We start from the raw sequence: 16,869 nt of genomic DNA, 5'->3' as shown, positions 1-16,869 counted from the left end.
TATTTTTTGCATCTTTAAAAATTTTCGGCTATAAATAAAAAACATACAAAAAAATACAAGAACTCAAATGATATGACACATACTCAGATATTCCCCAAAGAACTCTAAAAGAGACCAAATTATGAAAACGTTATAAATTAGATGTTTATTTTTTTACTGTAATTTTGTTTATTTAGGATGACGTGTCTTCCAATATAAATATTTTTTTTTAAATCAAACATAATATTTTTTAAATATCCCCCATGCTTTCTCAAATATCTTTATAAATTCGCTTACATTTCTCACTCCACTTTTCTCATTTTCAGCTGTACTCGATACCACCAATCTCTCCTGTATTTTCTCTAATTTATTTCTTTCTCCTCTATTTTGATAAACTTCTCTATTTATTAGTTCTATATCTTTTTCTTCTGTTTGTAATTTCGTATCAATTTCAATTCTAAGATTATGACAATCTTTCAGTCTCTTTGATATTTTAAAATATTCTCTTTTCTCAGTAAACACGTCTTCTTTAAACATTTCTAGTTCTTCTTCGTTCATATTCTCATAATTTCGTTTTTTTATTATTTCTTCATACATAAGTTCAAATGAAGTATCTTTGCCTATTTCTTCTGTATCATTTATTATATACAGTTTCCCGTACACACTCCTACCTTTTGTTATTAGTTTTATTTTTAATTTATCATTTTTCTTTTTATAATATATTTGATATCTTATATTTTTATACATCATTGAGAATGTATAAAATATTACTTTAGTCTTGAAATTTATATTCTTTTTCTTCATATACTCGTCTCTATTTTCTTTAAATAATTCGTTATTATTAAAGAAATAACTTTTAAAAGTATTCTCATTATTTAAAGGTCTATAAAATTGTAAAGACGACGATAGTTTTTCTATCGTCGTCAATTTGTTTATAAATTTATTTGGTACATCACAAATATAAAATTTCCCTGGTAATATTGTGATTGTCACTTTATAATTCTGATTTTTCTGTATTTTCGAATTTATAAAATTAAAATACGAATTTGTAAAGAATTCTTTTACATTAATTTTGTGTGTTTCTATATCACAAAATCCTTTGTTAATTAATTTCGGGACATATACTTTCTGTTTCCTATGTATTTGGTTTTTGATACCTTTATAAATTTCTAATTTTAATTCATCTGATGTATCAAACATTCCTTTTATTATTAAATTTCCTATATTTCGTTTTTTATAAATTTGTTCTGGTTTAGAAATATGAACTTGTTCATATTTCTGATTTTTTATTGTTAAATATTTCTGTATTAAATTTATATCAAAAATGTAAAGATAAGCTACATTTGATATTGTTCTTGATATTTTATCTATGACTTGTTTTATTTCTAAAGTGTTTTCTGAATATTGATTTTGTATTTCCAAATCGTCTTTTATATTTATTAAATATATAATACCTTTTGGTTTTTTTATATTTTTGTATATAAAATAATATAAAGTCGGGTTAGTTGGATTTTGATAAAATTCTCTTGATATTTTCTGTAGACCGTGGACTATGTCTAATTTTTTATGACTTTTTATTTTTGATTGTAAAAATAAAAAGAAGACGCAAGTTAAATCGAAAGAAGAGTCGAAGAATTCGACGAGGAATAAAATGTTGAATATTTCCGAGAATGCGTCATCTAAAGATCTGTTAATATTTTCCATGAATTTTTTATAGATTTTGACATCTGTGTAACCTTGTATCAAAGATTGATATGTGTCTTTTATTTTATATTTGTCTTGGATTTTATGATTGTCTTGTGTGTCTTGGGTTTTATATTTGTCTTGTGTGTCTTGAATTTTATTTCGTTTATTATTTTCTTGTAAATTTGAATCTTCTCCTATAATATTATTATCTTCTTGTACCCTATAGCTTTCTCTTATAATTTTATAATCTTCTTGCATTTTAGTTTGGTTGATTTTTATATTATTGTTATATATGAAATTATCTCTTTCTTCTTTATTTTTATATACTTTTTTATATTCAAATTTGTATTTATGATCTATAAATGCCATAGGCAGTGAGTTCATGTTTTCATTACATTCTTCACTTTTCTGTAATAAGCTCATATTATCAATTTTATTATCTTTTAAATCTTGTCTTATTTTTCTATAAAATGAGGCTGTCTCTACAAGAATATTGTCATTAGAAGGGCCCTCATCTTCCGTGGGAGCCTGAACAAAAAGATCTTCTTCATTTTTGACATTAAATTTCTTCAGTAAAACTTTTAAATCTTTTTTGAATTTATCAAAGAAGTAAATATTTGAATTATCAAAAATATTTGATCTATTTATACTTGAGTTATTATTAGATCTATCATTTATATTTGATCTATCATTTAAATATATTTCATCCATTTTTACAAGTAGCTTGTATTTTATTTGACTACCTTCAAATATTAATCTCTGTCTTTCAGGTAATGTCTCTACAAATCTTTTAATACATTCTTTACATTCACATTTCACTTTATCTTCTATTAATAATGACAGAGATCTTCTATAAAGTACTCCCAATATTTTATAACTTGGATAAGAATTCCCACTTTTCTGTAAGAAATCTGGATATTTCTCTGGTACCAGAGACTCAGGCACTGAGGCCACAAATCCAGTCCGAGGGAAATCTATGCTTTTATTAAATAATTCTGCTAATAATTTAGAATTCTCACTTTTACAATCTTCTAAATCACACTGGACCATGTGAGCATAAGCAATATCTCCAAGATGATAATTTCTTATATATTTTATATAGAAATTTACTATATCTTTTAAACTTACTATTTCTTTACTTAAAAATGTCTCATCTTCATAAGAACTAGGTTCATGAAAATTAAGAGGTATTAATTTCTTCTCCCAAATTACAGTATACATATCTCCGTCTAAATCTGAACCAGAGCACATATTTGAAATGGGCCGAAGGCCCATTTGATTAAAAACCAAGACACTTCTTAAGAAACCCAGTTCTGGTTTATTTACTGCTCTAACATGTTGAATATCCCCAGGATGAAGACAAGGATTCTTTACAATAAGACAAGGGCCGAGAATAATACAATATTCTCCTTCTATAATAAAATTATCATAAATTCCTACTAAATCTTTCTTGACTTTTATAAATACTTCTTTTTCTTTAAGTATTTTTAATTCGTCTACTACTCCCATGAGGACTGCTCCTCGGTTTATTAAGATTTTGTTTTTTTTATATAAATCTTTAATCAATTTGTTACTAATTTGGATTAATAATTTCTTGAATATTTTCAGATCTTTGAAATTTGGATTTTTGGGAATTAACCCAATAAACTTCCTTAGGAAGTTTATTGGGTTTTTGGAAATTTCATCTAGTAAATTTAAAATTAAATTGTCTTGGATTTCTAAGAATATTTCTGGTTTTATACCAAGGCCTTCTAGTAAATTTATGATTTGTCTATTTAAATGACATGGATTTGTAGTAGAATAAGAAATACATTCCATAATTCTATGATTAGAATGGAATTTCTTCATGCTATCTCTTAAGACTAAATTTACATCTTTTTCCATACGCAAAGCGTCAATTAGAATATTATTATCTGAACTATGATTAATATCTTCAATACGCAATTGATTATTATCTTCCATACGCAAAGAATCAATTAGAATATTATTATCTGAACTATGATTAATATCTTCAATACGCAATTGATTATTATCTAATATATATAATTGACTTGGTTTTAATATTCCATATACTCCTTCTAATAGATTTGATTGAATATTAAATTCCTTATAATATTCTAAATCTCTTTCATTTATTGGATATCCAACTATAACTCCTTTATATCCCCCAAATCTAATTTGATACGCACTGGGAATTTCTTCTAGTCCCAATTTATGCGCTATAATTTTCCCAAAAATTAATGAAATAATTCCTACCCCATCAGTAAAATTATAATTAAATTTTAAATTATCTTTTATCTGTAAAAAATCCTTAATTTCTACTGTAGGAATTGTACTACTTAAAGCTTGTCCTAATCTCATAGCATATTTCCCTATATTCTTTATATTTGAGAAATCTCCTAACCAATTTCTTATATAATCTGGGCCTATTAATTTATTATTAGAAAAATAAGGAGTCAAAAATAAAGCATTATGACATTTCATTTGAGAAGTCGTCATAGCAACAAAGAAATATTTCTTATTTCCTAGGAATATTCCATCATTAAGAATATTTCTATAATAATTGTAAATTAATTCTTGGTCTTGTTGGTTTGTCTCTTTGATTTTTGATTTTAAGTTTTCTTCTCTTAGAGAAATTCTTAAGAATTTCTCAAAATCAAATTCCCTTAAAACTCTGTTACTTTCAAAAATGCATGGAATTTTGTAAATTATTTCTAGAGGCGTGATAAATACTTGTCTGATTTTTTTCATTTCTTCTGTGATAATTATTTCTTTATAATTTCTTAATATTTTGGAAATATTAAGAAATCTTCTGTTAATTAAACTTAGTAAATATTTTACTAAGTTTAATGTTTCAAATTTGGACATAAATTCTAAGTCTTCTTTTGTTAGGTTGTAATTTATAAATCTACTTTTTTGTGTTAAAAAACACATTAAAAAATAAAAATCATCGAAATTTTTAGTCTTGAAATATTCGTAAATTTCTTCATAGCTCAAGAAATTCCCCTTGTTAAAATTTCTAAATTTTGTAAAAATTAATTTTACATTTTGAAATCTAGCGAAGCATTTGATCAAAAAATCCACTTTATCAAAGTTAAGATAATTATAAATATGAGTACTATTAATATTAGTAGTATTAATATTTGTAGTAGTAGTACTACTATTAATATTTGTAGTAATATTTGTAGTAGTAGTAGTAATATTATTTGAATCCACTTTATCAAAGTTAAGATAATTATTTATAGAATCTTTCTTATTAGTATTAGTAGTATTGATATTACTAGTAGTAATATCAAAAGATATTTTTATATCATTTCTATTTTTTATAAATTCCACTTCATTTATCGTCAATCTATCCCATTCTAATCCTTCTAAAAATTTAAATTTTTCATTATCTCTAAATTTCTTAATATTCATTTTTTTATCTTCTGTCCCGTAAATCTCAGGCTTCTTATTTAAACAAAAATAAAAATTCAAAATATTATTCGTCATTTCTACGAAAATAAAATCTTCCAAATTTAAACTTGTCAATTTGATTTTTAAAAATCTTTCTCCTAAACAATAAATTATTAAAAAATCTCCTTTAAGAAAAATAAATGTGTCACAAAAAAGAACATGAGAATTTACAAAATTCTTCATGCTTGAAATTGTGCCAAATTCCAAATTTGTGCCTGAAAAATTTATATTTTCAGTAAATAAATTTAGAAAATCAAATTCTAAAGGAGCATCAATTTGTGAATTTAAATTGAAACCGACATGTGAAAAATTAGACGAACTTTCAATAAAAACGAGTTTCTTTTTCTTGTCGAAATTAGAAATTTTTAAATTTTCTAAATTTAGATCTGTAATTTTATCTGAGTGAATTTTGATAGAATAAGTCTTTTTAGGTTTGTTTATGGGAGATTTGGATTTGTTTCTGATTTCTAATTCTATTAATTTTTCTTTTTCTAGAAAATTATCAAAATTTGATTCTTCAATTAAAAAGACCTTTTTTGATTTGGAATGAATTTGTTTGTAATTGAAACAAATTGTCAACTCAAAATTATTATTTAAATTTTCGAAATTTGAAAATTTAATGTTCTTTCTTTCATTCTTAATATTATAAGTGGTTTTGTCATTTATATGATCTATATTTTCATATTCTTTGTCATTTATACTTGATTGATTATAGCAAATATTATGGACTATTTCTAATATTTCTGGTGACTTACAATATATTTCTATATCTTTATATCTTGTGTTTCTTATTTCTTTCAGTAATACACTCAGTTTATTTGATACAAATTTATATTCTTTAAATTTGCCTTGTAAATTTCTATATTTCTTATCTTTTAATATTTCATTTAAAACATACTCAGTCTCAAATATTCCATTTTCCAATAAAAACATCAATTTCTTAGATATTTCATTTTCTTCTTTATTTCCACTATTAAGCATAATTTTTATAATCTTCAAAATATTCATTAATTCCAAATTAAATTCTTTTTTATCTTCATTTTTATAAATTTCATCTTCTAATTTTTTATATTTTTTTATTTCTGAATTTTCATATGCTTTTTTGTAGTAAAAAATCAAATCTTGATTTTCTACAGGCGCATAAATTAAATCTCTAAATTTAGAATTATAAATCTCATAAAATACAAGTGGACAAGTAATAAATCCAAACTTAAATTTAGATGAATTATTAGTAAATAATGTTATATCTTTCAGATCATAAAATATTAATACAGAATTATCTGGTATCATATTACTAGTGCATAAAATGCCAATATCGAGATTTAATATTTCATCTGTGTAAATATAAATATTGTCTATCTTTCTGTAATCTTGTACTAGTGTTTTATGGTAAAATTTTATGAAGTCTGTAATTAAAAAAGGATCTGGTAAATAAAAGATAACATCAGAATCAAGAGATTTTAATAAGAGCTCGAGATTTAAAGGAGAAGAGGATGGGTCAAGGGAAAGACGATGAGTGAGGTCAGAGATGAATCTTGAATTTTGTCTATGCATGTTATGGGTAAAAAAATATAAAAAAAATATGTGCATGAATTTAGATCAACTGTATCTAGAAAAAAAATAAAGTTGAGCATAAATAAAATTAAGTATATCATACGACATCATTCCTGTGACTCTTAAAGAAACTTGAATATCTGAATTAAAATTAGATAGTGCCTAAGTTATAAACGAATAATTCAATGTAAATGGAACCAGAGATAAAGTGCTTGCAAAAGAAGATTATTGATAAATCAATAGAAGAAAAATAATACGAATTGCCCAATTTATTTGAAATTGCTGAGAAAAAGGCCAGGGTTTTTTTATTTCTTACGATAAAACATTTATTTAAGCAAAAAATGAATTTAAAGATTTATGGTAAAACATTATCTCAGACGAGGCGACCGAACAATATGACAAGTGTGTAAAGATTAAACATTTTAGGCCCCTCCAGCATATAGACACCTTCCACCACGGGACACATCAAGATAAAAAGAATACTTTGAAAAACTCAAAGAGCTTTTGAAAGTAGAATTATAAAAATAGTAACATGGCCGTTTGGAACCCGCTTTGGAAAAATGAATCCATATTGAAAATTTGAAAAAACTTTTCTTAAAAAAATGACAAAATTGGTAAGAACAAAACTTGTCAAAAAGTGAATGTTTTTGAATATGGAAATAAATAAAAGTTTAGTCAAAAATTGAATAATGCAGAATCAGTGTATTATTTGTCCTGTGTCTAGTAGAAATGCGGATATTCTCCTGGTTGATACAACATCATGTATTACCAGTTACATTGTGATCATTATCAATGGTAGCATATGATGCCGCATTGGACAAATCAGTGGGATGGAGCACAGGACTGTGGATTGCGTCGTCTTTTTTGGAAATTTAACGATTCAAAAACAATACCACACAAATTGAGAGATTTTGGTTTCTTTCCAAGAGAGATTTTTGGTCTAGACATGGAACAACCCCGGGACTACACTATAAGTACCTTTTACTGTTCCTCTGTTCTTATCAAATACCGAAAATCGACCTTTAAATCATCTTCTTGTATTTTTCAAAATAAATTGCTAAGTCTTGTTTTTTTTCCCTTAATTTGAATTCTCAATGCGGGTTCCAAACGGCCATATACCCAAAAACAGTTTAACCTAAAGAAAAAAAGATCTTTTTAGATTTAAATTTAAAAGAAGAGTGTCTAATGTGAAAAATCATATTTTACACCTTGGTTCTAGCAAAACGGAAAAATCCTACTACTTTTTACTACTCTTTTCGATAAAATTTTCTTTTATCAATAATTAGAAATTAAAAAGTCTTGTCTCACCCAAAATAATAGAGTTCGATTCAAATGAAAAGAAGAGATCAAATAATTGAACAATCGCATATATAGAAATTTAAGGATGGAGTTCTTGTTTATTTTACAAACGCATGATAAATTTATAGGTAATTCATAATTTTGTAACTATAAATATAATTTATAAGACGATATAATAGAAAGTAAAAACTATGTAATTAACAGACATCGTGTGTATAGTCATCTAACTTTAAATAATTAAATCTAAGGAATATGTTCTGGTATATTATATCACATTGTGAATATTAGCATTGTCTTCATACGCCAATCATAAGAATGGAATTGAATTACAGTACAAATCGATAATGATCTGAAACTAAAGAAATTAGAAAAAATCTTAAATACTAATTTTCTTAACAAGTATGATTAATATGGAACCCTTACATTGCAGAAGTATCTAGTGTAAATTTTGTCTAACTGGTATTGTATAATTCTTACTCATTAAACTCCCATATATAACTTGCTAACGTAGCAAGCAGCACCGAATTCAATGAATTTTAGCTTCAGGAATCTTTTTTCCATTTATACCTCAAATCGCGTCAAGAGCAACCCCACAGCGGATATACTAAACGGGCATAATTATCTATAACACGAGTAGATACATTACCCTACTAACTTATGGTCCCCACAATCATCTGTATTCCAAACACGGTTCTTGACACAGGCCGGCATTTTTATTGGCCTTGGTTCAACGCCAGACATCTATTAATTTCAGCCACCGTGTTACAGAATTCTTATTATAGGGCCTATGAGACTTTATATTACGATACTTAGTCCAGTCTCTTATTTAGCTCTAGAATGCACCAGCCATGGGTTTTTATTACCATACCCATCAGATTTTTTTTATGTATCATTAAACACCACATGGGCGACACAGTTTTTTGGCCTTAAGTTGGGGTTATACACTAGATGCTAATCTCCTTATGGGTGATCCACACAAGTTTCATTGAATCAACTAAATGACTGCCGTCGAAATTTATATCGCCTGAGTTGTACCAACTGAATTTTGAAGTATACAAACTTTTGGTAGCCTGGGGCTAAACCTAGCCATGCTAAATTGACGCTCTGTCTCCTTTCAAAATGGAGATAAAACATGAATACAATGCACCTTAAGAAGGAAAGCGATGTCTAGACTTATTCCACGAGGGACTTAAATACAACTTTTTAAAAATTATCATTATAGTAATAAAAACCTTTTATGAACTTCAGGTGGAAATCTTAGAGAATTGACCATGTTCTGCCACAGTCAATTTACAATTAAAGGCGACCATGTAAACAACAATTTAAGAAGGTATATCATAAAAAAGATATCTCTATAATGTAGATAGAATAAATCAAAACAAATTTTATATATACTCCGTCCAAAAATAAAATAACACGATTGAAAGTCACAATGGATGTTTTCAATTGATTATTTTTTATTATGTTCTGGAACACTTTGTTTTCGTCATCTACCTAAGTTGTCTATAACAAAATTCAATATTTTTTTTCCTTGCCTTTTTGTGCCCTAAGATGAAAGAAAATGAAAACACAGATGACGAATACAGCATTCTGAATATTCATAAAAACCAAGAGACTTCTGATTTACAGTGGAAGACTTATAACCAAAATACAGAAGAAAAATCAACAAGTATAAAAAACAAAGAGAACACATTAGTGGAAAAGACTTCTGATCTTGATAATAATATTTCATATCAAAGATATAAAAATATATTCCAGAAACCAAAGCGAGAGTCTTTTTATATTGAAGAAGTTAATATTAGCGACATAAGTGATAGCACAACAATTAACAAATCAGAACTAAGAAAAGATATTATAAAACAGAATATAAACTTAAATGATGATAATACTAAAACAAGTATAAATAAAACAAAACTAAAGAAAAGTAAAATAGATAATACAAAATCGTGTATTAGTAAAATTGATACAACAAATTTAGGTATGAATAATATTGATAATACAAAATTGCATATAAGTAAATTAGATAGTACAAAATTAGAGACAAGTAATTTAGATAATTCAAATCTGGTTATAAATAAAAATGAGACTGCGAAATTAGACAATACCAATATAGGTATAAGACAATTAGATACTACAAATTTAGGTATAAGACAATTTGATAATAATAATAACCCTGAACTTAATAAAAAAGAATTAGTAAACATTCTTAAAGAAAGATTCAGTACTATCGTAACCCCACGTAAAAAGATAATCGACCCTGTTCCAAATATTAAATCAAACCTACAACAAGTAAAACAAGATCTCACTGACGCACTAATAAAACAAGAAACATCTAGCACATCATCAGAGACTTCTAATAAATCTATAAAAAGAAAACTAACCGAAGAACTTTTAAAATCATCAAAAAAAGAGAAAAAAACATCTGAAAACTGGGAAAATGAAAAAATTTTACAAGACCTGAACTATAAAATCGAAAACGAAATAAAACTAAAAAAAGAAATAATAAAACTTGAAACAACAGTAAGATTACAAAAATTTGAGATAGAAATGCTCAGAACGAGAACATTACCGAAAAATGAATCTGATAAAATAATAGAGACATGTAAAAATGTATTGAAAAATTTGAGAGATGAAATTAAAATGCAAGAAAACGAGTTTAAAGAAGAAATTGGGATAGAAAAAAAGAAGAATGTGAGTTTATTAAAAGAAATAAATATGTTGAAGACAACGGTAGATAATTTGATAAATAAAAAAAATTAAATGTAAAAAAGCATTTATTCTTCACTTTAGTAGCAAATTAAAATTTATTTGTATTAAACAAAATTGCGAAGTATTTGTTTGTTTATGACAACATATAAATTGTGTAAAAAAAAACAGTATATTTAAAAATTTTTACTATTTATTAAAAACATTATAACAAACTTAATTTTACTAGTTACATGATGATATTAAAAAATTATTTAACTTAAATTAATAACGGTATTAATAAATTTTACTAATTTGAATTAATAACGGTATTAATAAACTATCAATTATACTAATTAAAAACGGTATTAATAAATTTCCACAAAAAAATAAATAAAATCGTAGCTCTATTACACATTGATTTTCTTTTTATAATTTATCATGATTTTTAATAACTGACAAATTAAAACTTTCTTTGCCCCCATGACAAAGTGCAAAGAAATAAAACAGAAAAAAGACAAATCTGATAGAAATACAATAGACAAAGTACTAGACAAAAAAACAATCTCAATTCTAAATAAACTTGTAGCACGCAAAAAAATTATAGATTTACAAGGAAGTATTTTTACTGGTAAAGAGGCCAATGTTTATTTGGCATACGCCAGTACAGAAATTTATTCCAAATATGTAAAAAATATTCATTTGTTAGATGAAAAAAATACTAATAAAAATATTTTCTGTCCTAAAAAATTGCAAGAAATTATAAAAAATACTAAAATTAATAAAGTAGAAAACGAAATAAAAAATTTATTCATTGACAAAAATTCACCTCTTACTTTAAGTAAAAGAAAATTAAGAAAAAAAGTAAAAAAAGATAAAAATGTCATAATAAATAAAGAAGAAATCAAAAATACCGAAAAAATCATCGAAGAAAAAATTTTAGACAAAAATGAACCAACAGAAGAAATCGTAAAAGTCGCTATAAAAATTTATAAAACTTCTGCTATGAATTTTAAAGATAGAGAAAGATATTTGGAAAGTGAAAAAAGATTTAAAAATTTTTGTACTAAAAATAGTAGAAAATTAATAAAATTGTGGGCAGAAAAAGAAGTGAGAAATCTTAAAAGATTGAATAAATTTAATATTCCGTCTCCTATACCAATTTATTTAAAAAGGAATGTTTTGATTATGAATCTAATAGGATCTCCAGCTCCCCGCCTTAGAGACGCTTCGTTTGAAGATCCAGTGGAAGTTTACAACCAAGTCATACAAATAATATTCGATATGTACAATAAATGTAATCTCATCCACGCAGATTTAAGTGAGTGGAATTTATTATATTTCGAGAATATTGTGTATGTTATAGATGTATCACAAAGTGTAGAGAGAGATCATATAAATGCGAAAGAATTTCTTATTACTGATATAACCAATGTAAATAACTTCTTTACAAAGTTAGGAGTAGAAGTAGAAAATATTAATGATCTTTTTACTAGAATTACAGATACAGAAATACCTGAATACTTAAAAAATTTTGAAATAACAAAAAACACATTTATACCATCAAAACTAGATGATGTTACAAATTTCGAAGATGTAAAAATGTTTATGGATTCGAAAATGTCTGATGATGATTCTTATTCGATTAGTGAAGAAGATTTAGAAAGTAATATTAGTGAAGAAAAAAATAATAATGAAGAAGAAATGTTAAGTAAAAAAGAGAAGAAGAAGATAGTCAAAGAATTTAATAAAGAAAGAAGAGCTTACAAAATAAGTAAAGTAGAGAAAAAAAGAATCTTAAAAAAATATTTAGGAAAAAAAAAGAAAAACTAATAAAAACAAATAAAATTTATCTTTATAAACAAATTTATCTAAATAAAAAAATTTTAAAAGTTTTCTAAAAGTATAAAGTTCTGCAAACAATAACTTTGTTACGCAATAATATAATAAAATTTTTGTGGGAATCTTGTTTTGTTTATTTATTTTAAACTAAAAAAAAATTTATTTTTTTCTATAAATTAAAAATTTAAATATTAGGGTATCTTATATTAATTATACCACTATACTGCCTACGCCTTTACCTCAAATAAAACTAAACAATTTAATTTTTTTTTAAATATCTTTCTTTGTTGTAAAAAAACAAAAAATTTCAAAAAAAAATTGCCCAAATTTTATTATTGTAAATTCTTTAAATATTCATTTATATCTTTGTCTTTGTACTCGCTTTTACCAATTCTATATTTGTAAAAATCATGACAAGGTATTCCTAAATTATTCGCCATAAAATTTTTAGAATACCTTTGACTAAAATGTGTAAGAAGAAGTTCTTTAGATTGCGATTTCTTGAAAATATAATACGCTTCTCCCAATGTGCTATGCTTTGTCTTTAAGGCTTTATCTAAGTTATCGTCTTCAAATGTTGATTCGTGAATCATCAGATCAGAGTTAAAAGCCATACATGCAAATAGTTCAGATGGTCTTGTGTCACCAGAATATGAAAACTTGACATTTTTATATTTTATAGAAACAGAACACGAGTCTAAATTGTGAACACAACCACACACATTTATTTCGAGATCATCAGGAAAGTTAAAAGATGATACGCCATGTTCGTATTCTAATTCTTTGGCTTTATTAGTAGCGAATGTGACTACATTTTCGCAAAAAGAACTTACAAAATCAATAATACACTGAGGAGCGATTAATATAACTTTGTGGTTTAGTTTGGCAAGCAAATTTATCAATCCTAGATTATGATCTCCGTGTGAATGACTAATAAATATAACATCAAGACTATCAAGCAGACATTGAGAACCTTTAAGTCTTAAAAGCTGATTGACCGTATCTTCCCCACAGTCCAGTAAAAAACCTTTGTTTTCTATAAAAACGAAAATACCAGTGACATTTCTGTATTTTGAAGGAATAGCACAGCCCGATCCGAGAATAAGAGCGAAATTCTCGTCTGTTGTTAAAAAATTATCAGAATCTTGATAATTTACCAAAGGAACATTTCGTACGCCTCTGTTTAAAACAAATCCAAGCGCCTCTTTTTTATACGTGAAACAATCAGTTGATTGTAAATATTTAAAAAATCTACAAGGTTCTAAAATGTCGTACGTTAACTTTTTGTTGACTTGTCGTGTTCGTCGTATTTTTTGTCTTTGTTTTAAAAGCCTAGGCAGGTGGTAATCCTTTGAAATATCACGAAGGCCTCTTAGTAAATTATATTGTGAGACAAAATCTATGCCAGCTGACCCACAAACATACCAAGTATCTTCAGATTTTAATCTTTTATAGTCAGACATCCTTAAACACAGCACTTTACTGCCTTCTTCAATTTTTAATTTACCGTTATATAAAATAAAAATTTTCTTAAAATTAATACTTGGTTCTAAAAAATCAGACCCTTCATAAGTTTGACCCTCAACAGTTATTTTCTTACCAAGAACAAGTTCTTTGTAAAATTTTTTCGGGATATTTTCCGGAATATTTTCTATTTTGAATTTGCCTCTAAATTTTTTTATTTGTAAAATGTACTGGTCAGTTACAGTGATAAATTCATCATCATAAAAATCTCTAATAAACAATATTTTCAAAGAATTCGGTGGACAAAACGAGAACGCTTTTTTGATGAGATTTTCTACATCTTCTGAACACACAATATTCAAAGAGTTAACATTCATATCCCTCAGGGTAAGATAAAGACCACACAAAGGAGGAATGCCTTCTCTATTAGGAATAAATACAGTAGTAATAAATTTCAATGAAATATTTGCTTCTATACAATATCTCTGAAACCCTTCAAATATATTAAAAACGTAAGTTTTTTTTTCTAAAATTAATAAAATTGATTTACCACTTTTCGTCGACAAACATTTTAAAGAACAAATCATTTAAAGGGTATGGAAAATGCAAGATTTTTTTATTGATTCATGTTTTTTCAGAATTTTCAAATTCGAGTTTTTATTCCCCTCAATGTTCGAATTGGAAATTTCACACCCGCAAGTGCAAAAAGGTCGTGACAAGAACAATAATGTAATAACAAAGAAAATTACAAAAAAAAATCATGACACCGACGAAAATGGAAATAATTTACAAGACTCGGATGGGAACGAGGAAACAGATAATAATTTGACAAGTACTGACCAAACAAAGGCAGCAGTAAAAATAGAAAATCAAGTTGTTTTCCCTGGTGGTAAAATCGGTTTATTAAGAAAAACTTTAGAAAGTATTTCTGAAGTTGTTGATCACGTAGAAATCAAAGCACGTGCTGAAGGTCTAGAAATGCAAGTCATGGATTCTTTACATGTAGTCTTTGTTGACATTTTTTTAAGTAAAAATTTATTTGATAAATACAGGTGTGACAGAGACATTACACTTGGTGTAAAAGTCAAAAGCTTGATTACAATTTTAAAAGATTTAAGTTTTCCTGCTGATTCTAGTCTTCATCTTTCTTGTAATGACGACCCAGAAAACTTGTCTATTTGTTATAAATCTTCTCAATATACTTTAAATTGGGAATTGAGTCTTTATTCATTTGACAATGAAGTTTTTGAAATGCCTGCTTTTGATTTCCAGGCAGAAGTGACGATGTACGCTCAACAATTTATGGTCTTACCTAAGCTTATTGGTATTTTCGGCGAATTTATTACAATTGAAGCAAGAAAAAACATGATAACTTTCAAACAAAAAGGCGACACAACTGCCGCGGCTATGACGCTAGAAGAAGGCGACGACAAGGAAGTAGAAATAAATGTCTTGTCAGAAATTAAAAAAGAAATGGCTATGAAATATATTGTAATAATTGGGAAAGTTGCGGGATTATGTTCTAAGATTAAATTACATCTTGGTGAAGAGACACCAGTGTTTTTTGATTTTAATTTATTTGATTTGGGACATATGAGATTTTATATTGCCCCCAAAACAGAAACAGATAATTAAATAAGTTTAAATTAATTTGAAATGTTGAATTTTATATGCTTTATTTTTTTGTCGGGATAGTTTAGACATATTTTTAGTTAAAGATTGTTTGCGTGGCTTTAAGAGTAGTCAAAGTTAAAAACTAAATTTTTTTTATAACTAAAAATTTTTAAAGCTTAATTTTTTTTAAAAGCTAAGTTTTTTTATTTCAATTTTTTAATTTTTTTTATTCGCACAAAAGTTCGTATTCTTTTCTTGTTCCCCACCCTCTAAGGTACAGATCTTTCTCCATGATGACTCGTTTTGTCTGTGCAACATACCCATGATCCATCATTAATATTTCTGCACTGCTTACAATTGTGTCAGCAAGGCAAATTGCTTCACCCTTGACAGAAACCACAACTATAGTCTGCCCTATATTTATATTAGGATCTAATCTTAATATTCCACTCACGCATAGTTTGGCTCCATAACAAAGCGCATTTATGCAACTATCTTTTACAATAATTTTCGGATATTCTACCAGAATTTCTTCTAATGGTCGAATTACTCGTCTTAAATAAATTTCTTCATTATTTCGATCAAAAACATATTTCGCATCTTTTAAGTCGTGCAAAGTAAAACATTCACTTTCTTCAGTCAGCCCACTTCTAATTCGACGCAGAGCCGCCATAGTAGCGGGGCAACCCATCATAAGACCAATGTGAACACACAAAGTACGAATATAAGTTCCAGCTTCACAAGAAACTTTGAAAAGAGCTTGTTTTTTACTCTTTGAAAATTCTATAATTTCAATTTTGTAAATATTTCTCAATCTGAGATCTCGTTTAACTGCACACATTAAAGGCGGCCTTTGGTACAAAAGACCAGTAAGTTTTTCTACTGCTTTATTAAAAGCTTTTCTACTTGGTTTGTCTTCAAATTCTATAACACAGACATATTCTTTACCAAGTGTCTGTTGGCTTTTAGTAAGTCTTGTGGCTCTATTTAAACATATTGTAAGGACACCACTCACTTTTGGGTCGAGTGTTCCGCAATGACCAGTTTTTTCACAATTCAAAATATTTTTGACCCAAGTGACAACTTCATGGGAACTGGGATTCGAACTTTTATCAACATGAACAATGCCATAATTTAAATGTTGATCTAATGGCCTTTGGTATGGTAAAAAGCCACAACTCATAGGTGTGAAATCAGTACTTTTAATAATCATAGAATCAAAATTTTTGAGAAGAGGCGACGTATTTTCGGAATCTAATGTCATTTAGAAGGGGCTTAAAAAAATTAATA

The 16,869-nt window shown here is 26.7% G+C and overlaps 6 protein-coding genes across 6 annotated transcripts; 3 read left to right on the top strand and 3 right to left on the bottom strand.

Annotated features, from left to right (window-relative positions):
* Window positions 1-213: 213 nt before the first annotated feature.
* On the bottom strand, window positions 214-6,675 carry VNE69_05132 (RNA-dependent RNA polymerase; the record flags this gene model as incomplete). The annotated part of the gene is made up of 1 exon (XM_065473614.1): window positions 214-6,675. One exon carries the CDS (start codon window positions 6,673-6,675, stop codon window positions 214-216), a length of 6,462 nt encoding a protein of 2,153 aa, XP_065329686.1.
* Window positions 6,676-9,525: 2,850 nt separating this feature from the next.
* On the top strand, window positions 9,526-10,734 carry VNE69_05131 (uncharacterized protein; the record flags this gene model as incomplete). Its single annotated transcript, XM_065473613.1, has 1 exon — window positions 9,526-10,734. One exon carries the CDS (start codon window positions 9,526-9,528, stop codon window positions 10,732-10,734), a length of 1,209 nt encoding a protein of 402 aa, XP_065329685.1.
* A 408-nt stretch (window positions 10,735-11,142) lies between these two features.
* VNE69_05130 (serine/threonine-protein kinase (RIO1)) lies at window positions 11,143-12,492 on the top strand (the record flags this gene model as incomplete). Its single annotated transcript, XM_065473612.1, has 1 exon — window positions 11,143-12,492. One exon carries the CDS (start codon window positions 11,143-11,145, stop codon window positions 12,490-12,492), a length of 1,350 nt encoding a protein of 449 aa, XP_065329684.1.
* A 341-nt stretch (window positions 12,493-12,833) lies between these two features.
* VNE69_05129 (ribonuclease Z) lies at window positions 12,834-14,552 on the bottom strand (the record flags this gene model as incomplete). Its single annotated transcript, XM_065473611.1, has 1 exon — window positions 12,834-14,552. The coding sequence occupies one exon, from the start codon at window positions 14,550-14,552 to the stop codon at window positions 12,834-12,836; it is 1,719 nt and encodes a 572-aa protein (XP_065329683.1).
* Window positions 14,553-14,634: 82 nt separating this feature from the next.
* Window positions 14,635-15,600, top strand: VNE69_05128 (proliferating cellular nuclear antigen 1 (PCNA); the record flags this gene model as incomplete). The annotated part of the gene is made up of 1 exon (XM_065473610.1): window positions 14,635-15,600. One exon carries the CDS (start codon window positions 14,635-14,637, stop codon window positions 15,598-15,600), a length of 966 nt encoding a protein of 321 aa, XP_065329682.1.
* Window positions 15,601-15,805: 205 nt separating this feature from the next.
* On the bottom strand, window positions 15,806-16,843 carry VNE69_05127 (H/ACA ribonucleoprotein complex subunit CBF5; the record flags this gene model as incomplete). Its single annotated transcript, XM_065473609.1, has 1 exon — window positions 15,806-16,843. One exon carries the CDS (start codon window positions 16,841-16,843, stop codon window positions 15,806-15,808), a length of 1,038 nt encoding a protein of 345 aa, XP_065329681.1.
* Window positions 16,844-16,869: the final 26 nt, after the last annotated feature.

The sequence above is a fragment of the Vairimorpha necatrix genome, chromosome 5 (assembly GCF_036630325.1).
Source record: "Vairimorpha necatrix chromosome 5, complete sequence".
NCBI classification, from domain to species: domain Eukaryota; kingdom Fungi; phylum Microsporidia; family Nosematidae; genus Vairimorpha; species Vairimorpha necatrix.
This window is presented reverse-complemented; position numbering and strand designations above follow the sequence as displayed.